The sequence below is a fragment of the Malania oleifera genome, chromosome 6 (genome assembly GCF_029873635.1).
Source record: "Malania oleifera isolate guangnan ecotype guangnan chromosome 6, ASM2987363v1, whole genome shotgun sequence".
Classification (NCBI taxonomy): Eukaryota; Viridiplantae; Streptophyta; class Magnoliopsida; order Santalales; family Ximeniaceae; genus Malania; species Malania oleifera.
This window is the reverse complement of record NC_080422.1, coordinates 85,239,075-85,264,568: the sequence shown is the minus strand read 5'-3', so window position 1 is coordinate 85,264,568 and position 25,494 is coordinate 85,239,075. Positions and strand designations below refer to the sequence as shown.

Below are 25,494 nucleotides of genomic sequence, written 5' to 3'. Positions count from 1 at the left end.
CTGGTCGAGGCAGGTCACTTTTCTCAGGCATGTGATTTCTGGGGATGGCATATCAGTAGACCCGAGTAAAATAGAAATAGTGGTGAATTGGGTAAGATCGAGGAACGTACAGGAGATCAGGAGCTTCCTAGGTCTGTCAGGATACTACTGAGGTTTTGTGGAAGGTTTTTCCATATTATTGGGTCCACTAACATGACTCACCAAAAAAATGTAAAGTTTGAATGGATCAATGAGTGTGAGCAGAGCTTCCAAGAGTTGAAGTAGTAGTTGGTCACTGCACCAATATTATCTACTCCATCAGAAAAGGATGGATTTGTTATATATAGTGATGAATCATTGAGGGGACTCGGGTGTGTGTTGATGTAGCATTGGAGGGTTATTGCTTACACTTCGTGGAAGCTTAAAGAGTATAAGAAGAATTACCCGGTGCATGACTTAGAATTAACTATAGTGGTGTATGCTTTAAAGATATGGAGGCATTATCTTTATGGTGAGAGATATGAGATCTTCACTGACCACAAGAGCTTGAAATACTTATTCACCCAAAAAGAACTTAATATGAGGTAGAGAAAATGATTTGAGTTCATTAAAGATAATAGCTGCACTATCAGCTACCACTTAGGGAAAGAAAACGTGGTGGTTGATGCTTTGAGCTGAAAATTAGTGGGAGTAGCATTGTCAGCAATGGAGATTCAGCATTTGATTCGGATGGACTTAGAGAAGCTCAGTGTGGAGTTAGTAGAAAATGATCACCAAACATTTACTACCAACCTAATGTTACAGCCTACCTTGCAGGTGAGGATTAAAGCTGCTCAGAGGGATGACGCAGAATTGGTAGAATTGATAAATAAAGTGTAGGACGAACAGGGGGAGGAGTTCAGTATTTCAGATGATGGAGCTCTGAGGTTTCATACCAAGTTGTGTGTACCTGCATATGCTGAGATTAGGAGGGCTAGACTAGAGGAAGCACACAGATCCCTTTACACAGTGCGTCTTGGCAGCACTTAAATATATCGGGACCTCCGACAGTTGTTTTGGTGGAGCGGTATGAAAAAGAAAATAGCAGAGTTGTTGGGGGCAATGTTTGACGTGCTAGCAGGTAAAGACTGAGCACTAAAGGCCGACAGGACAATTGTAGCCACTCCACATCCCTGAGTGGAAGTGGGATCATATCTCCATTATAGGGTTACCGAAGACATTGCATGGGGAGAATGCCATCTGGGTGATTGTAGACCGACTAATGAAGACCGCTCATTTTCTCCCTATTAAAGTTTGCTATTTTATGAACAGACTGGCAGAATTATACATTCAACATTGTTAGCAGTGGAAATTCAGCATCCAATTCGGATAGACTTGGAGAAGCTCAATGTAGAGTTAGTAGAAAATAATCTCCAAGCATTTATTACCAACCTAATGTTACAGTCTACCTTGTAGGAGAGGATTAAAGTTGCCCAGAGGGATGACGTAGAATTGGTAGAATTGATAGATAAAGTGCAGGATGGATAGGGGGAGGAGTTCAGTATTTCAGATGATGGAGCTCTGAGGTTTCATACCAGGCTATGCGTACCTGCATATACTAAGATTAGGAGGACTATACTAAAGGAAGCACACAGATCCCTTTACAAGTGCATCCTAGTAGCACAAAAATATATCGGGACCTCCGAGAGTCATTTTGGTGAAGTGGTATAAAAAGGGAAATAACATAGTTTGCGGGGTAGTGTTTGACATGCCAGTAGGTAAAGGCTGAGCACCAAAGGCCGTAGGACAGTTGCATCTACTTCACATCCCTGAGTGGAAGTGGGATCATATCTCCATTATAGGGTTACTGCCGGCATTGCATTAGCAGAAATGCCATCTGGGTGATTGTAGACTGGGTAACGAAGACCACTCATTTTCTCCCTATTAAAGTTAGCTATTTTATAAAAAAACTAGTAGAATTATATATTCAAGAGATAGTCCCCATGGTGTGCCAGTACCTATAGTTTCAAACTGAGACCCACGATTTACAACACAATTTTAGGGTAGCTTGTAGAAAGTTTTAGGCTCTCAGTTAGCATTCAGCATAACATTTCATCCTCAGACTGATAAGCAGACATAGAGGATGATCCAGATACTTGAGGATATGATACGAGCATGTGTGTTGGATTTCGGGGGTAGTTGGACCCAGTATATGCTGCTGGTTGAGTTCATGTATAATAATAGCTACCAAGCCAACATCGAGATGGTGCCTTATGAGGCATTATATGGTAGGAGGTGTCGTTCTCCACTATACTAGGATGAAATGGGTGAGAGGTGAGTTTTGGGACTAGATATAGTGCAGTAGGCTTACGATAAAGTCTGACTTATTAAAGATAGAATCAGTGCAACACAGAGTTTCCAGAAAAGCTACGTAGATACTCACCTCCAAAAGTTAGAATTTGATGTGGAAGATTAGGTATTTTTGAGAGTTGCACCGCTGGGAGGAGCTATAAGGTTCGGAAAGAAGGGTAAGTTGAGCCCTAGGTTTATTGGCCCATTCAAGATACTTGAGAGAGTGGGTCCAATCGCTTACAGGCTAGCTGTACCACCATCTCTATCTAGGATTCATGATGTATTCCATGTTTCCATGCTAAGGAATACGTCCCAGATCCCTCCCATGTGATTGACTATGAAGAGATAGAACTTAGAAATACTTTATCATATTAGGAAACACCAGTGTAGATTCTAGATAGAAAGGAACAAGAGTTGCACACCAAGAGAATTCCATTAATAAAAGTATTATGGGGGAATCATGCAGTGGAGGAGGCCTCATGGGAACTAAAGGAGGAAATATGACAAAAGTCGCAACTATTCAGTGAGGATCCACATTAATTAGAAAAGGAAAGGTAATGTTTCAAGTGAGGTAAGTATCATTTTGGTTAGTTTCTGTAATCTCTCAAAACCATGTATGTAACCATGGTATTCCTCCGCCATAAGTGAGGTTAATTAATAAAATAACTAGAAAATTTTCTTTAGAGGATGGTGTATAGCATAGATAGCAAATTTAGAGAACGAAATTTGATAAGGAGGGGAGACTGTAAAGACCCAAAAAATATAAAAAATAAATAAATAAGGAAAAGTGGATTTTTTGCTGAGGCAGGAGAAAAATCGGCGCTGATTTTTTGAAGAGGGAAGGAAACTTGTGACAATTTTGGCAAATTACTGTGGTCAGGTAAAGGGTAAATGATAAATTTTGGGCCGATTAATAGAAAACCAGTGACGATTTTCTGAGAATAAGGTAAAACCTGCGACGATTTTTGGTCGCAGTGCTGAATTTATAAAAGAACCTGAGAGTTATTTGAGAAACATAAAAATAGAAACTCTAGCTCTCACTCTTAAGAAACCCTACGAACCCTCTCTAATACTCCTTCGATTTTGGCTTCGTTAAAACCCAAATTGACGATCAGGAACCACCACGGGTTCTTAGGAAGATTCTTTACAACGTGGGCGGAGTGGAATTTTAGTTTGGGGTTCTGGGACACCATCTGAAAACTAAGGTAAGGGTGTTATTTGAGTGTTTATGGGTTGTTTATCTGAATTGTTGGACTTATAGGCTTGGAAATGTGAATATGAATACAATTTTGGAGTTGAACTAAGGAATTGGAATTTGTAAAATACAGGGTTATGGTGTAATGGCTTCAGGCCTGAGTTAGACTTTCGGCTGGTATCTTCCCAGGAAAGAAGGTAAAAATAATAATCTTTTTCTGGTTGATGTTCAGTAAATAAACTGGGAATAGGTGGGTTCGGCAAAATGTGAATACGATAATTCTGGAAAATTCAATTGATTGACTAGGGAATATATGAGTAATTTCAAGGCATTGAAATTGTGAACGCCGCAAGTGGGAAACAGAAAAATAATAAACAGCCCTCAGAAAGTCAAGTAAGGGAAATATGTTATGTGAGTTAAATTAGAAATTTTATCAGTAAAGTATAGTATTTGATTATGAGTTACAGAGATTGATTTTTGAATAGATCAGAGCATGAAAATTATATTGTATTTGCATATTATTTTTAATGTGTTTTATTTAGCTGTGTGGCATGAGTAATACTGGAATATTGCATAATGTTTTATAGATTTACAGAATTACGCTATACAAATTATATAGCTTTATGTACAAGGCTATGACTATACAGTATTTACAGAGTTATGAATGTATAGTGTTTTACAGAACCATGATTATACAATGTTTTATAAAACCATATGATTATACAATGTTTTACAGAACCATGATGATATAGTGTTTTACAGAACCATGAATATATAGTGTTTTATAGTACCATGAATATGCACTATTATACAGAACCATGATATACAGATTATAGAACCATGACATACAAAAATACAATTGATACAGATATACAGTCATATTTTAGTGTCATGGTCAATACATAGAATTATAGCACCATGGTAAATACAATTGATACAGAATCAGGGTAAAATATATAGATATTATATACAAATAGTATCATATAGTATCAGACCCTGATGGAATAGAGCAGTTCACAGAGCACGGTACCGTAGCTATACAGTATAGATAGTGCAACCATACATCTCGGATAGAGTATGGTATTATCAATTGTACCATAAGTAGAGAAGAGGGCTCCCTAGCATCTGGACTAGGTGGAGTAGGCCTTTCGTGCTATAGAAATTTACAGAAATACAGTTAGACTGGCACTGGTAGGCTAACTAGTGTTAAGTCCCACCTACGGGCCGCACAACCTTGCCATGAGGGGTTAAATCAATTCATACAACCATCCAAAGAAGTTTTTAGAATTATATACATATACGGTATACACAGAAAATAGAGATTATATATTATAGATAGAAGTATGTTTGAATAGTTAAGTTGGAATTACTGTATTTTAAATGACATAGCCATGGGTTATAGTACAGATACTTTTACATGATATCTCATCTATAGTTTTAATGAAAGATTATGTTTTGCATATAAACTCATATGCCACACACTAATATAACATGTTTCTCCTTACTGAGAGGTGTCTCACCCCAATATTATAAACATTTCAAGTAACCTAGAGAGACGTGTAGAGTTGGCTCAGAGATAGAGGATACGACTGAGTTGACATAGTTCTGGGGTAAGTTTGGGCTAAGTTGTAGCTCCCTCAACATTTTGAGATTTTTGGGATAGATGTTCACATATGTGTATAGTGGATCTGTGGTACTCGGGTAATGTGTATTTTGGGTTATGGTTGGATATTTATGTTTTTCCACTACATAAGTATTATACATGGATTGCACAGTTTACCACGGCACCCATGCTCAGCTGTGATGATGATGATATATATATATATATATATATATATATATATATATATATATATATATATATATGCATGTAGGGTATTAGAGTTACGAAATATAACTTGACAGGGTAAAAAAAAATGATTAGAAATTTTGGGTTGTTACATTAATGTTGTACATCTCTACTTGTATTTAGAAGCATTTTTATATGTACAAAAATACATTTTTATGTAATGGTTTGGTTCAGCCTATAAATTGAACTAGGGAGTCTCTACTCCATAAGGGAGACTAGTTAAGTTCAACTCGTAAATTGAACTAGGGAGTCTCTGCCTTATAAGGGAGGCCAGTTGGGTTCAACCCGTAAAATGAACTTGAAAGTCTCTGCCCTGTAAGGGAGTCCAAGTGAATTTAGCCTTTATATTGAACTGGGGAGTCTCCACCTCGTAAAGGAGACACGTTGAGCTCAGCCTGGTAATTGGATTGGGTCTTGGCACTGCTCGTAAAGTGCTGCTGGGTTATGGCTCCATGGTAGGTGTAGCTAGGGTATTCCTCACCATGTAAGGAGATGTTGTAAATGGCTCCTGCTCTACCCATTTATGTGAGTAGGGATAGTGAAATCTTTGGGGTTATGTCCAAGGCGGGGACGTAGGCTAGTTTGGTCAAACCTCGATAATAAATCGTGTGTCTCACTCTCTCTCTATCTCATTTAATTTCAGCACTTTAAATTCAATTTTTCTATGCTTGTTTATTTACTGTCAAAATTATTCGCATGCACGCATTTAATTTAAATGAGATATGTTACACTCGTGTATGCTCACATTAATTGGTAAATCATTTCACATACATACTTTAAAATTTATATGGGATATGATCTGGTATCTGTATGCTAATATTTAAGTTGTTGTGAATGACATATTGCTTTTAAATATTAGCATACTTGATTACTTGGGGGAATTGTGACTGCTTAGAAAGACCCTACGTCATGAAATACTGTTGTTATTTGTTTTAACCTAGGAAGAAATCCTAAAATCTCCAATTCACCCCCCCCCTCTTAGGATTACATCAATTACATCAATTGGTATCAGAGCCTCTTTGCAAAAAAGTTTAACCGCTTAGGCTAAAGATTGCAACGGCTCATTTTCGGTGTATCCTTGTTTTGAGAATCAATCCTTAATTTGCAAATGCTCTACCACTTTTACTGTGTAGATTTTACTATTTGGAAATTGAAAATAAATTTTTTTAAAATCAATTGTTCAGAGGTTTTGGAAAGGGTTTGGTAAAAGGATGTCATATCCTATTGAAATTGTTTTTAAATGCATAGTTCTTCCCAATCATAACAACGATTTGAAAATGCATGACGTGAACTTAATGCATATAATTTGAGTGCCATGCATACATATTGTGCCTTAGCTATTGATGTCTTTCTTTAAGCTTATGACTTGTAATAGTGCTAAGGAAATTTGGGAACATTATGAGGTGTAAGAAATCGAGAGAGAAAGAGGAATGCCACTTTAAGCACAAACGTTTAAGAAGGAGTAAAATAGAAAGGTATGTGTCTTCCTCCTTCTACTTTATTGTGTATTTTATGCCATGATTCTTGTGATACATATATTGTGTAAAATCCTTTGTTGAATTATGTGTTATATCATGTTATCTTGTGAGAGGCTTTAAAAATAAATTTCATTTATACTCATAAGATTTTAAGATTAAATTATGAAAAGCGGGTTACAATGGTGATAAATGCTTAAATAATGTTTTGCACTTTAAATTCTAAGTTTTAGTATACACTATTATCACATTGAGAACCATAAGAAAATCAAGTCAATACGGGAGTCTTAGGGATCATATCCAATCTAAGCTTAATATATATACATATGATTATCATTGGTTAATATATGATAATATTGGCTAGTGCTTGCTTATATAAATTTATCAATTCTCAAATTAAATCTCATAAGCATGTTTAAATAAACCCCATTCTAGTGGAAAAAAAAAATGCTTTTAATGGTTTAAATATTCTTAATGCTATATATGCATTAACATATATATCCCAAACATAGCATAGTTTGTCCATCACATAGTAATGAGTTTTAGGAAATTGATCTTATGCTATGTAATATGCAATCTTAAAATCATCACTGAACTTAAATGATAAAACCATTGTCAAATGATAAGTTAAATTTAAGGAATTCATAAGCTCATCCCCATATTAGAAATATTGGTTATGCCAAATACTGTTAATTGAACATAAAATTCTTTGGCTACATAACTGACGGGGAGCAAAAAACCATCTCATCCAATATGCCCTTTATTGTAATGTGCTTGCTTATTTTTGAAAATATATGACCACTTTATAATGGATGATTTGTTTTAGAACTGCTGATCATTATCCATAATTCTTGAAATGTTTATGTTCTTTGATGGATAGTTAATTATAATCATCACTCTAAATGCTCACAATCCATCATTCACTTAAATGCTTAATCTTGTTTGATGGATGATTTTTTTGTTTGAGCTTAATGCCACTATCCACTACTTGCAACATGATTATATTATTTATTGGATAGTCTATCTCGATTGTCTACTGAAATGTATACTGTACTGAATGCCAACTGCATGGCTGATGCAGTATATTTTGAATTGCATGCTGGTAGTGGACATAAGTTCTTGCATGCCTAAACTGAATAGTATATGCATGATGCATATTATTATAAATTGCTTACTTGAATCTATCAAGTTTCAGGTACATGGTAAATTGGGAAAATGTTCAATTTGCAGACGGCATGCTGTTGAAATTTTTGTAGAACTTTTCCCAAAAATGAAACCATGTATAAAGATAATAATTTAATGCATGCTAAAATATTTTTTTTGAAAGGATGAGTAAATCATAAAAGAATATTGATTTTTCATCTTTAATTGAAAATGCATGCAAAATAATTGAATGGGTTTGTACTTGTTAAATCCTAAATGCTATATAAATTGACAGGCATGTACATATTTTTCTTGTGTCTTAGGATGAACTAGTTCATGAACTCTATTTGGTCATAATCCTTAGATTATGAATTTCACTTTGTGTAATGCCCCGAACCCAAAACTAGGGTCCGAAGTGTTATTTAAAATATATCTCTAATACCACCTTGTGATGCCCCGAACCCACCAAGTGGGGCCTGGGTGCCACATGTTCCATTACCTACATCTTATATTCTCACATGAATTACGCAACGGAAATAATAACAGCTCCTTAATAATATACCATAGTTTCTACATATTTATAATCTCAAAAGGGTATTCTCTAAATAACCAGTATTCACAAACATATATACATCTTAGAAAACTTAAATATAATACAACCCCAAAAATATCATACATCCAAAATTCTATACCCTCTCGCTCCAAAAAATGTTATGCCAAGCCCTGAGCTCACTGAGCTCGATCACGTGAAGGTCCAAAAAAAAGATAGGATTCCATATCGGGTGAGACACGTCTCATTAAGTCATAATAGATTAGCACTAGTGTGTGGCTATCATGAGGTTTGTGTACAAATATATAATCATCATTTATAAAATTATCATAGTTATGAAAACATTATTTATCTTTACTCACATACATGCATCGTATTTTAATAAAACGAGAGTTCCAAAGGATTGGGGTGATTACTCGTGCATAAAAGTAGCACCCCTCTGCTCTAATACCTTATGCAACCCATAGCCACAACTGAAGCATATTAGGGCACTTACCTTACTTAGTAAGCCATCAAGTGGATAGTTTATCTCGTACTCACGCATTCACACAAACTTTTACCTAGCTAGAGTTCCCAAGAATAAGGAAGAATACCCTCCCATGCAAGCAACTTCCTTCTGCCCAAATATGTTATGTAGCCTGATATGGCTACATCTGATACCTATCAGGGCACTCACCTTTCTTACCAAGCTTTCGAGCAAAGTGTACACTTCGCCCAAATAAATATTATTCTACAATATACAATACTTCTTTACTTTACCTTGTGTCTTTTATCTCTGTAATATTCATCTTTTCATGTTCTCAGTATTTTATATGACATAGTTTACTTTCACAATTCACATCATGTGAATCTCATATCATGTAATTCATTTTCATAGTTCACATCACGTGAATATCATGTCATATACTTCGTTTTCATAGTTCACATCACGTGAATCTCATGTCATATACTTCATTTTCATAGTTCGTATCATGTGAGTGTCATGTCATGTACTTCATTTTCATAGTTCACGTTATGTGAATCTAATGTCACATACTTCTTTTTCATAGTTCACATCACATGAATCTCAAGTCATATACTTCATTTTCATAGTTCACATCACGTGAATCTCATATCATATACATCATTTTCATAGTTCACATCATGTGAATCTCATGTTATATACTTCATTTTCACAGTTCACATCCCGTGAATCTCATGTCATATACTCCACTTTCCTAAATAATATCTACACAGCCCTAGGCTCAAAATAATAATTCAAACAGTTGGCTTTTCTTTTAAAACTCACCTAATAATCATGTACATTTATAAACACATATATTTTCCTTTTAAATCACTAATTTCATAAAAACTACTTGCTTAATCTATTCCCCTTACCTGGTTTCCAGAAACTACACGAGCAGGGACCCTAAAATGATGACTATGGCGCTCACCCAAACCCTGATTCAAAAACCCTAGTTTACCAATTCAAATACCCAAACAACACTCATTTAATACTTCCTAGGTTCTATATAATTCTTGTAACAATAAAATTCTAAAATATCTCACTTACCCTGATTTTAGGATAGCACCCTAAAACCCCAAATCAATTATTTGCTCCAATAAACATGCAGAAAATTACTCCACAAACCTCGTAGTGGTTCCAAATAGTCAAAACAAACCTTTATGGAGTGAGAATGAAAGAAATAAAATGGGAGACTATAGGGTTTCAGAGAGAAAGTAGAAGAAATTGATTTTTTTTTTTAAAACATCTCACAGGACTTTCTTAATAGCCACCTCTACAAAGAAAACCATTGATGGTTTTCTGTGCTCTACACAAAACCATCAACGATTTGTGTTTTTAACCCACCCCATTTTACCATTTTCCTCATTACCACTCCTCAGTAAAAGAAAATTGTTGATAGTTTTCTATGCTCCCTAGAAAAACCATCGACGGTTTGGGTTTCCCCAAACCAAATTCCTTCATTTTTATTTATTTCTTATTATTATATTTTCCCAAGTCTATACATTCTCCCCTTAAGAAATTTCATCCTCAAAAATTTTCTAACTGTTCATTTCAACATTTATACAATTATTAACTTACTGTATCTTATACAATTCAATATATATCATCATTTGAATTCATACATTATCTACAATCAAATAAAACTTTCATTATCTTAAACATAAACTCATACTTTGCCCCCTTGGCAATATCTACCTCGGTCGGGATCATTGTGTACACACGTATTGGTCCACCTCCAACTCGGGGTACTTGCTAGTTTCCCTGATTCTAATTTGGTGCAGGTGTATCAGGTAGCAGCACATGATAATTCCGCATAATATGCCCTGACATACCGCACTTATAGCACTTAGGACCCCTAGCTCGGCATTCACCTCTATGCCTCTTGTTACATCTATGGCATACTGGATAAGATGATTTATTCTAATAACTAGAATAACCTCGATCCCTCGTCTTCTGCCTCGGGCCCACAGTGTCCCTTTCTCTCTTCCACGATCCTTGACTAGCCTCAGCTTGAAAACTAGAAAGTGCATGCCTCTTTCTCTGCTCTAACGGCTCTATACTGTCCTGCAAACTCTTCTCCAGTGCTAAAACCTTATCCACTATGTCCGAGAAATTATGCACCTGGAACCCTACCACCAGTTTAAAAATATTTTGTCTCGGGCCTTTTTCAAAAATTTTGGCTATTCTCGCCTCATTGGGGATCATAAATGGTGTGAAACGAGATAACTCAAAAAATTTCGCTGCATACTCCCAAACAGTCATATTTCCCTAGGTCAGGTTGGTAAAATCCTCAACCTTTTCCTCCCTAGTGGATGGGTGAAAATTCCTGTCAAAGAACAGTTCCTTGAATCGTTCACAAGTTAATGCCACTTTCACTTCCCTCTGTCCCTCTAATAGCTTCACAGAAAGCCACCAATATTTTGCATCACCTGTCATCTTAAATGTGGCGTAACAAACCTTTTGCTCATCCGTGCAACCGAGTACTTCCATTATCTCCTCAATTTCCTGAAACTAGTTCTCTTGAATCACTGTATCAGGTCCTCCCTCAAAAGTTGGAGGATTTAACTTCATAAACTCTTTTATGTTACTGCCTTGATACGTAGTTGGGCAGTTTTGCTCTTTTGGATCTTTCCTCATTTTTGCTTTGACTTGTCAGGCTATACCCCTCAGCATTGTGGAGTTATCAAAATCCTACTCACTAGAAGTATCTAAATCATCTCTTCCTTCATTCTCGCCCCTAGGATCCATCTTGAAAATATGACATAAAAGAGTTAAGAATTCCATTATCATAACCTTCTCAACACAATTATTAAACAAAAATCCAAAATACATCCAAATCTCTAACTTAAGGACCAGTTCCATAGCTTAGAAATGAAATCATCTAAGGTTTTTCGTGCTTTGTCTAAAACCGTCGGCTGCTTCAGAAAAATCATAAAAAGCCATCGACGTACTTCCACGTCCAGGCTACAAGACAAAATCCTACAAATTTCAACACCTAACCTACTCATTTCCTATCCACATCATCACCTATTCCTATACTCTGGTATTAATCATCCTTAAGTCTGCAGAACCCAAAACCTAATGCTCTGATACCAAACTGTAACGCCCCAAACCTGAAACTAGGGTCCAGAGTGCTATTTAAAATATATCTCTAATACCACCTTGTGATGCCTCAAACCCACCAAGTGGGGCCTGGGTGCCACGTGTTCCATTACTTGTATTTGATATTCTCTCATCAATTACACAACAGAAATAATAACAACTTCTCAATAATATACTAGAGTTTCTACACATCTATAATCTTATAAGGGTATTCTCCAAACAATCAGTATTCACAAACATATGCATCTTAGAAAACTTAAATATAATACAACCCCAAAATTATCAAACATCCAAAAGTGTATACCCTCACGCTCTAAAAAATTCTATGCCAAGCCCTGAACTCACTGAGCTCGATCACGTGAAGGTCCTAAAAAAGATAAGATTTCATATTGGGTGAGACACATCTCAATAAGTCGGAATAGATTAGTACCAATGTGTTACTATCATGAGGTTTGTGTACAAATATATAATCATCATTTATAAAATTATCACAGTTATGATAACATTCTCTATCCTTACCCACATACATGCAGCGTATTTTGATAAAATGAGAGTTCCTAAGGATTGGGGTGATTGCCCGCCTATACAAGTAAAACCCCTCGGCTCTAACACCTTATGCAACCCATAGCTACAACTGAAACATATCAGAGTACTTACTTTACTCAATAAGCCGCTAGGTAGATAGTTTATCTCGTACTCAAACATTCACACCGATGTACTTGGCAGAAGTTCTCAAGAATAAGGAATATTACCCGCCCATACAAGTAGCTTCCCTCTACCCTAATACGTTATGCAATTCAGTATGGCTACATCTGATACCTATCAGGGCACTCGCCTTTCTCAACAAGCCCTCAGGTGGAGTGTATACTTTGCCCTAAATAAATATGATACTACAATATACAATACATTTTTACTTTAGGTTAAATATGTTATCTCTGTAATATTCATCTTTTCATGTACTCAGTATTTCATGTCACATAGTTTACTTTCACAGTTCACATCACATGAATCTCATATCATGTAATTCACTTTCATAGTTCACATCACGTGAATATCATGTCATATACTTCATTTTCATAGTTCACATCACATGAATCTCATGTCATATACTTCATTTTTGTAGTTTATATCATCTGAATCTCATGTCATATACTTCATTTTCATAGTTCACATCACGTGAATTTCATGTCATATATATCATTATCATAGTTCACATCACGTGAATCTCATGTCATATACTTCATTTTCATAAATAATATCTACACAACCCTAGGCTCAAAATCATAATTCAAACGGTTGGCTTTTCTTTTAAAACTCACTTGATAATCATATACATTTATAAACACATATATTTTCTATTTAAACGGGTAAATTCATAAAAAATACTAGCTTAGTGTATTCCCCTTACCTGGTTTTCAAAAACTATGCCAGCAAGGATCCCAAAATGATGCCTACGGTGCTTACCCGAACCCTGATTCAAAAACCCTAGTTTATCAATTCAAATACCCAAACAACACTCATTTAATACTTCCTATGTTCCACATACTTCAATCTAACATTAAAATTCTTAAGTTTCTCACTTACCCTGATTTTAGGATGATGTCTCAAAACCCCAAATCAACGATCTACTCTGGTAAACTTGCAGAGAATCACTCCACGAACCTCGTGGTGGTTCTAGATTGTCAAAACGGACTATTATGGAGCGAGATTTAAAGAAATAAAGGGGAGAGACCATAGGATTTCAGAGAGAAAAGAGCAGAAATTGATTTTCTTTTGAAAACATTTCGCAAGACTTTCTTTATAGCCACCTATGCAAAGAAAACCGTCGACAGTTTTATGTGCCCTGCACAAAACCATCGACGGTTTGGGTTTTTAACTTGCCCTGTTTTACCATTTTACCCATTACCGCTCTTTAGTAAAAGAAAATCGTTGATGGTTCTCTGTGCTCCCCAAAAAAACCGTCAACGGTTTGGGTTTCCCTAAACCAAATTCCTTCCTTTTTATTTATTTCTTATTATTATATTTTCCTGGGTTTCTACACTCTTGACCTAAATGGATTATCATCATCTCATAACATTCAAGTCCATGTAACTATGGAATATCAAATGACTTGGGGGAAGTTTTTATATTGCACACACTCGTTGTGTTTTGAGCCGTGTCATCTTCATATTGAAGCCCTATTGCATATTTCTTGAGTGTAGCTCTGACTGGCTATCATGTTTTTTAAATTAAAATGTAATATGTCATGCATATATTTTGAATGTCAAATATTTGCTACATGGACTTGAATGTCAAATTTCTGGTGCATGTGTATATGTTATAGGAATAGTTTTACTGGTAAAATACAAATTATTTAACATATATCTAGTAAAATATGTTTAGCATGAAAAATAGAACTTATACTGTTTGATCTCTAAATGATTTTTTTCACAAATAGTATCAGTATATGTAGTTGACAGTATCTAAGCACGTATTCAAATTGATGGGGGGAGCATCTAAAAATAAATTCCTATCATGTTATGCTCACCAACCTTTTTATGCTTAGATATTTTTTGAACATTTTGTGGCATGTGGTTAAATGTAATAATTTTATTGAAAAACTTAATTTGAAAATTATTATTTTGGCCACAAGTTCCTCGATTTTGCCATATGATTATTCATTTAAATTGCCTATCTTCAAGATACATATGGTTGTTTTTCTGGTTATACATTGGAATGCTCATAAATGCAAAACCAAGAAAACATTGCTTGCTTGATCTTTGAATTAAAGCATTTTTTTCAGCAAGCATAGACCCCAATATTTATCAAAAATCATAAGGGGATATATATTTTGTACATATATATACATTTTAAAAAAAATAACATATGAACTTATATAAAATATATTTTATCTCTTGCTTGCATGCCAAAATGTTTTCATGACTTGTGCTATCTCTGTATTAAAATTTTATGTCATGAAATTTCAAATTTTTAAAAGGGTATTACATAACTAGTTCATTGATTATACATGAAATGCATGTGAACTAGTTAGACTGATTTTATTCTCAAACCTACTTTTTCGTTTGCCGCATGCTTTAAGTTCCAATTTTTTGCGGGTCTTATATAATGCATAAAATGCAATGGTTTGAGCATATCTCTGGTCTGATCATGTTTATCATATCATTTTTTTTATGACTAGTTATATTGTTTTCATGAGAATAAATGCCAAAAAGGGGGGAGAGTGTTTTGAGCAAATTGAAAGTTTATTTATTTTTTTTTTTAAGGGGGAGTTCTCTTCAGCGAAGTCTGTTTTAAATGATCAAATTCCTTTATACTTTGCTTAGCCCTTTTTGTTGGTGCCAAAAGGGGGAGAATTTTATGAGCAAAATGATAATGACCAAAAAGGGAACTATTTTTGGGGCAAATAATATAAAGGTAAATATTTGAGCATATATGTGCTTTAATGCAAAAATTAAATGCTTAATTAATTTGTAATGTCTTCTTTCTTGATATACTTGTGCTATATTGTCTACATTTTTAAATTATGCATATTGTTAGGGGGAGCCTTTTCACGCTATGCCCATTTTGCTTTTAAGTATCTGTCATCATAAAAAAGGGATAGATTGTTGAATTTTTGAGTTCTATCCTTTTTTTGATACTAACAAACCACCTGTATCTTATGTGAATATTTAGTTTGTGAATAGGTCTTTATTTCAAAACACACACATAGGAGGTAGTGGAAGCTAGGAGCAACTTCAAGCTTATCATCATTCTGACATATTCCATGAAAACTAAAGAGCAAAAGATGAAGATATTTATTTTAATTTGTTTTGCATTTAATTTTTATACTTAGTATGTATGCATGCATTTGCATGATATGAATACTAAAGCTATGATGACCATATATTGACCTTAGGGGCCTAACCTTTCAAGGAAAATCTTTTTCATAAAAGTTAAAAAATCATACAATGGTTTTAGAATGGCTTTAGTGTCGATATAAAGGCAAAAACTACTAAGGGAGTCAATGTCCTTGGTTGACCGACCTGTTCTAGTATTAAGTACCTCAGTTAACCGAACACATTGTAGGCCAAAAGTCAAAGTTTGACTAGACTCAGTCGACTGACCAACTTTTCAACTTAGCTTCCATAGTCGACCAACCTATGAACTTGGTTTTTCTTTCTTCCTCAGTCGACTGACCACTACAATTCAAAATTGCCTCAGCCGACTGACCTTTAAGGCTCCGCCGAATGGTCATTGGCCAACTAATCGAACATACGAAGGAAGGAAAATTGCCCAAGGTCAGCCGACCGGGGATTCGCTCAGTCGACCTAAACCAGAAGAAAAATTCAAATATCAATGTAGCTCAGTCGACTGACATCTTGGTTAGTCAACCAAACCTCTCGGGTCAGACTATTTTTCAGCGCCTAAACACGTTTAATTTATTAATTAAACAATTTTAAAAATACCAAACGTGTCCCCAGCGGTCAGATTTTCCAAAAATCTATATATATACCCCTACATAGCTCAATTAGTAACTTTGAGTAGCCAAAATTTCCCCTCAAATTTATTTAGGCTATTTTTTTTATCAAAGTTCCTCCAAACTCTTTTTTTTTTTTTTTTTTTTTTTTTGGCAAAATTTCTTTCATTAGGGCAATTTTTTTTTTTTCCTTTAAACTCTCTCCAACTCTCTTTCTTTTTCTTTTTCTTTTTCTTTTTTTTTTTCATTTCAAAAATTCTTTTGAAAGAGTGCATTTAGTTGGGCATTTATTTTTAGAGCATTTACTCTCACATAAGCTTTGATTTCCTAAAACCAATTTTTGAGAGTAAGCTTAAGGTTTCTCTCAACTATTTTCTTGATAAATATTTTTGGTGAAACCTTGCTGTGGCTTTTGAATCTTTGCACATGCATTGCAGGATTGAAAAACGCATATTTTATTTATTGCAAAAACATTTTTGAGCATAAATGATTAAACATATTGGTTTTTACAAAACTGATCTTAAGAGCAAAACCTTGGGCTTTCCTACATGTTTATTGAAATAAATTTTTGGAGATATTTTTATAAGGGTTCAAATATTTGAGTATTTATCATATATATCTTTTTCAAAGATTAAAATATTATTTTTGAAGAGCACCCATACTCTACTGAGCACATATTTCATATCATTTGAGAGTGCATTTTTTGAACTTTAATGTTATACATCTCAGCTTATATTTAGAAGCATTTTTATATGTACAAAAATACATTTTTATGTAGCGGTTCGATTTAACCCGTAAATTGACCTGGTGAGTCTCTGCCTCGTAAGGGAGACCGATTGGGTTTAGCCTGTAAATTGAACTGGAGAATCTCTACCTCGTAAAGGAGACCGGTTGCATTCAACCCATAAATTGAACTGGGGAGTCTCCACCCTGTAAGGGAGACTGGTTGAATTCAGTCAATAAATTGAACTAGTTAGTCTCTGCCCCGTAAGGGAGATCAGTTGAGCTCAAACTGGTAATAAAGTTAGGTCTTGGCACCGCCCGTAAAGTGTTTCTGGATTATGACTTCGCATGGTAAGTGTATTTAGGGTATCCTCACCTCGTAAGAAAATGTTGTAAACGACTTCTGCTCTACCTGTTTAAGTCAGTAGGGATAGTAAAATCCTTGGGGGTTATGCTCAGGGAGGGGATGTAAGCTAGTTGGCCGAATCTCAATAACAAATCGTGTGTCGCACTCTCTCTCTGTCTCATTTAATTTCTACACTTTAAACTCAACTTATGTATGCTTGTTTATTTATTGTCAAAATTATTCACATGCACACATTTAATTTGAATGAGATATGCTTCACTCATGTATGTTCACATTAATTGGTAAATCATTTCACATACACACTTTAAAATTTAAATGGGATATGATGTGATATCCGTATGCTAATATTTAATTTTTTGTGAATGACATATTGCTTTTAAATATTAGCATACTTGATTACTTGGGAGAATTGTGACTGCTTAGAAAGACCATAGGTTGTGAAATAATGTTGTTATCTGATTTAACCATGGAAGAAATCTTAAAATTTCCAATTCAACCCTCCTTTTGGGATTACACCAATTACATCAGATAGTGTTCAGTAGTAGTCTGGCTAGCTAGGACGACCACAAAGTCCTTTGATGGCAGAAAACTGCCTTCCATCACAATGTGTGTTCGACTAAGCTTGAGTTGTCAATATATCATTTCTTATCAAATTTAGATTAATTATACTGGACTGAATCAACACAGATTTGTCCGAATCATTGTCATCTTTGAAAGTGTACTACTTGTACTAAAATGAATGGAGTTGGATTTGCCAAAGATTCGTTAGCATAAAAAACTTGACCAAAAAAAAAAAATTTACTTTTTTTAACATAAGTAGTATTATCGACCTAAATGGGCAACTAATCCATAATGTGAATAAGCCTACTCTTTATTTTTATCATCCAATTCATAAACACCAAAAATTATTTTAGTTAATAATTTGAATTGAATAAAATTAACTGGTACAAGTCCTTAATAATACTAATTTTAAAAATATAGGAAATAAAATAGATTTTGATTAAAAGTATTAAAATTAACTTATCATTTCATTTAAAAAATATTTACCATCCAATGTGAAAGTCACATCAAAGCTACCCATTGTATTCATTTAAAAAAGCTTCCCGCATATTGAATGAAAGAATATTTCTTAAAATGATATCTAAATAAATTCCCTTGCATACTCATTAACAAAATTGTACTATATCATGCATATTATAAAGAATAAAAAATAAAATTATATTCTCACATGTTCAAGTGGATATAAGTCATACCATAAGAACTGGACTTGCTTTATACAAAAGCTTTCATATATATAAGATTTAATTATGGTGTTGACTTATATTATAGATTTTTTATATTATATTACATCATATCATATTCTTTTTAAAACTTATGTAAATATATATTTTTAATATAAAAAATAAATTAAATCATTTTATAAAAAACGTATAAAGCATATTTTAAATATATTGGTTTTTTGGGTTGGGGGGGGTTAAATATTAAATGTATTATTTATGAATAGGACATAATGATGAAACAATGACTAATGTCTAATGTTAAAGGTATTGCAATTGATTTAAGGTCTTTATTTTCAAGGAGAAAGTAACTTTTCAACCTAACATCTTGGCCATCAAAGCAATATCGTTGATTTTTCATGTGGGAGGCACTCAAAGCTCCAAGTGGATAAGAAATTGGTTTACAAGGACTGAGCTCCAAGTGGATAAGAAATTATTATTATTAGAAGTGTTTAACTTTTGCAAATTAAAAACATATATATATATATATATATATATATATATCTATATATTATTTTTAACTATGGGAGGGCAGCACCTTCAATTATTTATTGATATACCCTCACTTTTGGTGGAGGAATACCGTGGTTACAAGACAAGCATTGAGAAATTACATATAAAAACTATTAAAGGCCTCCCAAAAATCAACACCAACAACCAATTAAAACCAGACTACAAATCAAAATAAAGCTAATTAAAAAACAAATCTAAACAGGACTATCAAAAATAAAAATAATAAAATAAATTAAACATAAAAAAATCTAAACCAACCAAACAAAATTTGAAATGATCAACTAATAACGAAAGGAAGTGAGACCCAACCTATCTATTAAGTTTGGTGCAACCACAAGAGCGGGGATGAATTGGGAATTTAAAAATTATCATATAGGTCAATCGTTTTAACAACAGTATTACACAACTTAGGGTTAGTCTATGCAATCAATAAATAAACATATACATGCAGTAAAGTAAAGTGCGGAAAAAGTAAACGATACACGCGACATGTTATCGAGTTCAAACAAAGTGCCTATGTCCCTGCCTTGGCTACACCAGCAAAAGGATTCCACTATGGTTCACGCCTTACCAGGATGGCGCACCTAGCTTTCCTAACCGAGTTTAAGCTAATCCGGGACTATTCAACAGGGCTAGTCCCCCTTTTCAGGCTCACGCCTAAAATACAATAGATTTAAAATTTTACGTACAAACAAACGCTTCTTACATAAGCTGATATGTACCACTATGCATAATATAATGAATACACTACCAAAAGATAGGTTTTGATAAGCTCAGTGTAGTCTAAGTGTCTACTCTCAAATAATTAGGCAAATATTGCAATCAGTGCGTGAGAGTGTAAATGATATGGTCTTTGTGTCAAATAATGATTTCAATCACAATGCATATATAAAGATCACAAGCTCACTTCAAATATCTTAACAAATAATTTTTCTCAATATAAACCACAAGAGATATTCAAAAATGGTTTGTAAAATATTTATTTGATCTTTGTAATAAAATGATAATCTCAATCAAAAGGTATAACAACAAAGATCTTCAGCACGCTAACAAATATCTCAAAACATTTTTCTTAAGATAAATCACAAGGGATATTTGAAATTGGTTTGTAAAATAGTATTTATCTTCAAAGCACACTTCAAATACCTTCAACAAATATTTTTCTCAAAATAAATCACAAAAAATATTTAAAATCGATTTGTAAAATATTATTTCATAACCAAAATATAATATGAACTCTTAAGTATTGTAATAAAAATGCAAAACTCAGAAGTTCTAAGAAGTTTTTCTATGGAAAGCTTATTTACGAAACCCCCTAGAAAAACTAGAAGTGTATACTCTATGAAAAATAAATCTCAATCAGAACAAGCAAAAGAGAGTTTAAACTTGATGAGATAAAACACAAGAATACTCTTACAAAGAAGTATTTGCAATATGAAAGAGTAAGAGGAGTAGTATATAACTTGAATATGAGATTTTTGCTTTTTGAAAATCAGAGGATATTTGCTAATTATTATTGCTAATCTCATACTAATTTTTGCGAATGAAGGAGTATATATAGCCCCAAAAATATAACTGTTTGGGACATGTAAGTTATTATTAGGATTGTTTAAAAAAATTTTAACACCATTAATCCTGTTTAAAAAATTTAACTGCGGTAAAAAAAATTTCCAACCCGAGAGCACCAGTCAACCAGACGTAAGGTTCGGTTGACCGAGTGACGAAGTTCAGTCGACTGGGTAAAATTTGAACTTGAAGTTCAGTCGACCAGACTAAGTGTCCCAAGGGCAATTTTCCATTTCCGTGTGGTTCGGTCGACTAGGTGATTTTGAACTATGAAGTTCGAACGACCAGGACATTGGATTCTCCCACGTGTCGGTTCAGTCGACTAAGGCGTTGCCCATTTAAATATGGTCGATTGACCGAGGAGTCAAACGTTGACTTGGTGGGAGTTCGGTCGACCAAGTCATATGAACTTGGTACAGTACGGTCGACCAAGTTATGGTTGAAATGTTGACCACTTGACCAGTTCAGTCGATCGACAGATTTTCACTATGAAAGTACGACCAACCAAACATGCATATTTAATAAAGTTCGGTTCTAAGTCTCATATACCATAACCCTATTCATATGATGTTTATTTTTAATGCAATAGGGAACTTTTTCATGTAGATTTGTGGATCCTAATGTCAGTCTAAGACATTTGAGAATTAACCCCAAAAATCTAGCATCAGTCGATCGAAATGTGTTCCTTAAGGTCCATCTATGGTCTTGAGCTTATCCATCCTACCATGTAGGTAAGACATTAATTATTATGGACCATGTTCCTATATTACTATTACAAACCCAAATATAGGGTTGAATTACAATAGAACATGAAATAGTTTTTAGGGTCTTCACTTCATGTGTCATGTGCATGCACCATATGATACTTCCGATTAGTCCTGCACACAAACTCATCAATTATTAAATATTAGAATATTTATCATAATCAAAACGAGATATGACCAATATAAGATCAACACTATCCATCTAAAGGATACCATTCAGAGAACGTGGTAAAAGATGTTGTTTTTTGTAGATGACATTATTTCCTATTTCTCCTTCTCTAACGAAAAAATCAATTGCACTATTGTCTTCCCTATATTAATGGATTACCATGAATTTCACTCCCTCTAGTTTCGCCACAAGGTCCTCCCAAAAATCTCAACGATACTACAAGGTACATCTACCATTTTGAAACCATTCAACAACAATTCGCGAGTCACTTTTAATAATCACATTAAAATCATGAACTCATTTGCATAAATGAATTCCTTCCAGGATTGCTTTTAATTTCGCACTATTGTTTGTACCATTGCCAATATAGCTTAAAAATTCCGCTTTCACCATGTCATGGCAGTCCCGAATAATTCCTCCAACCTCTTGAAGTACCCGGATTGCCCTTATAGCTCCCATCACAATTAAGTTTTATCCACCCTGCTGGGGGTTTAACCCACGAAATACCTTTTCTAGACCTGGCGCAAACTCTCTGATGCTGAATTTGAAACTCTTTCAAAATCGTAATGTCTGATATCTTCAATTTTCGAAACTACTATCGAACACTTCTCCACATATTATCCGCACTTTGATAAACTCCTTCCGTTCTCACTTTGCATCTTCGATTCCATAGGCACCACGTAATCAAACACGGAATCATACCGATTAAAATACCTTTAATAGATGATTTTCAAGCATAGTGGAACCAGTTTGCAATTCTATTTTTCCAAAGAAGGAACCATTGGAAAGGAATCCCCAACACCACACTAGCCTGACGACAAACTTCTGAAACCACCTCGCCTAAAGAAAGAATGTGACGAGTGTTTTCCTGACTTCTAAAGTACTATTGTACTATATTTATTCTTAAGATTTGAAATGCATTACCTCTTCGTCATTGTCCCGCCCAAGTTAAATCTTTTACTTTAGACTTGGTGCTATATTGGGCCTAAGTTCAATGGTTTTGAAATGGACTATGTTCTAGAGGAACCCAAAAAAGAAGTGTACTCCTAATACAATATTCCCATATTGGACATTTATACTCTTCAACGCACATAAATCTATCGCAAATGCCCCTTTTCTCCTCTTTTATTTCAAATGTTTTACCGAACATTTATCTATTCATAAATATTATATAACAAAAAAGATTAGGTAAATTGAGAATCACGTTGGATTTGGGACTATAAATTTTAAACCTCAAATTTGAATGATCCATGGCCTAAACTCCAATCTACCACATACAAACATTACCTCGATTTTGAGAGCATGAAATTCAAACCTTGTATTTAAATTTACATGTTTTAAGATAAAATGTAATAAAAATTATTTTTTATTGTATAACATATAATAAAAATAAAAAAACTTATTAAACTTTGACTAATGTAGAAAATAAATTAAACCACATGGAATGTAATGGGAAATAAACTTTGACGCTTATTATATATAACTGTATCCCTTTTTTAAAGCCATGCGAACAATACCTAGGTGAACTTTCATTTCTTCCAAGCATAACTAATCTCCAATTATAATATTAATAAAAATATGCATGCTTTCCATCTGTCCTTGCCTATAAATAGAGTGGGGTGAGTAATCTATATTCCTCAATCAGGTATAGAGATCGTACCAATCAAAAAACAAAAATTCTGGTTGAGAGAAGGAGAGAGAATGGAGATTCCTGTGATTGACTTTAACAAGCTTGATGGCGAGAAGAGGAGAGAAGGAATGGCTCTGCTGCATGACGCTTGTCAGAACTGCGGCTTCTTCATGGTAATGAGAATGGCAACTTCCACATAAAATTGAATATCTAATCTAAGTTTCATTTTATTAATCCTGACGTTTTATAACCTGCAGGTTGAGAATCATGGAGTTGACAAAGAGTTGATGGAGAAGGTGAAGAAACTGGTGAATTTGCACTATGAGGAGAGCATGAAAGATAGCTTTTATATGTCAGAGTTCGCAAAAGGCTTGGACAAGCGGGGAAGTCCCTCAAATGCAGCAGACTGGGAAAGCACTTTTTTCATTTCACATCGACCAACTTCTAACATCAATGAGTTTACAAACCTCTCCGAGGAACTTCGGTGAGTAATATAATTATTTACAAGCTCAAGTTCAAATATCAAAAAATTATAAAACCACGAACTTGCATGAATTCAATTCTGGTTAGTCAATTACATACCTTGTATTCAGTGCATGAATATATATACATAGGCGCGCACATATTAATAGACTAACCAAGGATGCATGCATGCAGCAAGACAATGGATGAATACATTGACCAACTTATAAAACTAGCAGAGAAGTTGTCAGAACTCATGTGCGAGAATCTCGGTCTAGAGAAAGGATACATAAAAGAAGCGTTCTCAGGAAATATTGGTGCTTCTGTGGGAACAAAAGTCGCTAAATACCCTAAATGTCCTCACCCTGAACTCGTAAAGGGGCTCCGAGAGCACACCGATGCTGGTGGAATCATCCTCCTGCTCCAGGATGATCAGGTCCCTGGTCTTGAATTCTTCAAAGATACTAAATGGGTGGAGATTCCACCTTCCAAGAACAATGTCATCTTTGTAAACACAGGTGACCAAGTTGAAGTGTTGAGTAATGGAAGGTATAAGAGTGCCCTGCATCGCGTCATAGCAAGCAAGAATGAAAGCAGACTGTCTGTTGCTACCTTCTACAACCCAGCGGGTGATGCCATCATTTCTCCAGCCCCCAAACTCGTGTATCCAAATCGCTATCGTTTTCAAGATTATATGAAACTTTATGCCGCGACTAAGTTTGCTGATAAGGCCCCGAGATTTGAATCCTTGAAGGAAATGGCTCACCAGAGTCTCATTGTCTAGCAGAACTTGCGACATGCAACATTCCTCGCTTCACAGTTACTATGGGGTAGATTGTGTGCTCTACCATATATATAGGTATAATAAGTGTTGCTGATGCTATGATCACTTTGTGTGTTATGTTACTACTGCGTTTTCAATAACTTGTCTACAGCTCACTGCCATTGATGAGTGAGTTTGGCTAAATTATGTAAGTGTTGTATTTTATGATTCCAAGAGAGGAAAATATACGCAGCTTTCTTTCCCTCTTCATTTAACCTTTTTTCTTTTTAAAAATAATATTTGTATTGATCTTTTCTTAAGATTCCAAGAGAGGATATTTTTTTGTTTTAGTCAAGCAGTTCATAAATTCTAATCCGCCATCACATTCTAAAGCCATAACGGAGGGAAAGTTAAATGCAAAAATCATAACTAACCTTCTTTATTGGTATAATCAATTATTGTTGCAGAATCATGTTAATTTCACAATTACTGGGACATAATATCCCAAAATCAATGAAATAGAGTCCACACTCCTGACAAGCTTACAATGCAAAATCATATGTTCCCTTTCTGGCAGTCAGAAACAAGAGTTTTTATGCCTATATACGCTCACAAGACATTTGTTTTAGTTACAGTTCCCATTCTCATTAAGATATAAACCTTCAAGTTCTGCAG

At 34.5% G+C, this 25,494-nt stretch overlaps 1 protein-coding gene across 1 annotated transcript; it reads left to right on the top strand.

Annotated features, from left to right (window-relative positions):
* The first annotated feature begins 23,665 nt into the window (after window positions 1-23,665).
* LOC131157960 (1-aminocyclopropane-1-carboxylate oxidase 1-like) lies at window positions 23,666-24,840 on the top strand. Its single transcript, XM_058112446.1, has 3 exons — window positions 23,666-23,767; window positions 23,852-24,078; window positions 24,252-24,840. Exons 1-3 carry the CDS (start codon window positions 23,666-23,668, stop codon window positions 24,838-24,840), a joined length of 918 nt encoding a protein of 305 aa, XP_057968429.1.
* The last annotated feature ends 654 nt before the right edge of the window (window positions 24,841-25,494 follow it).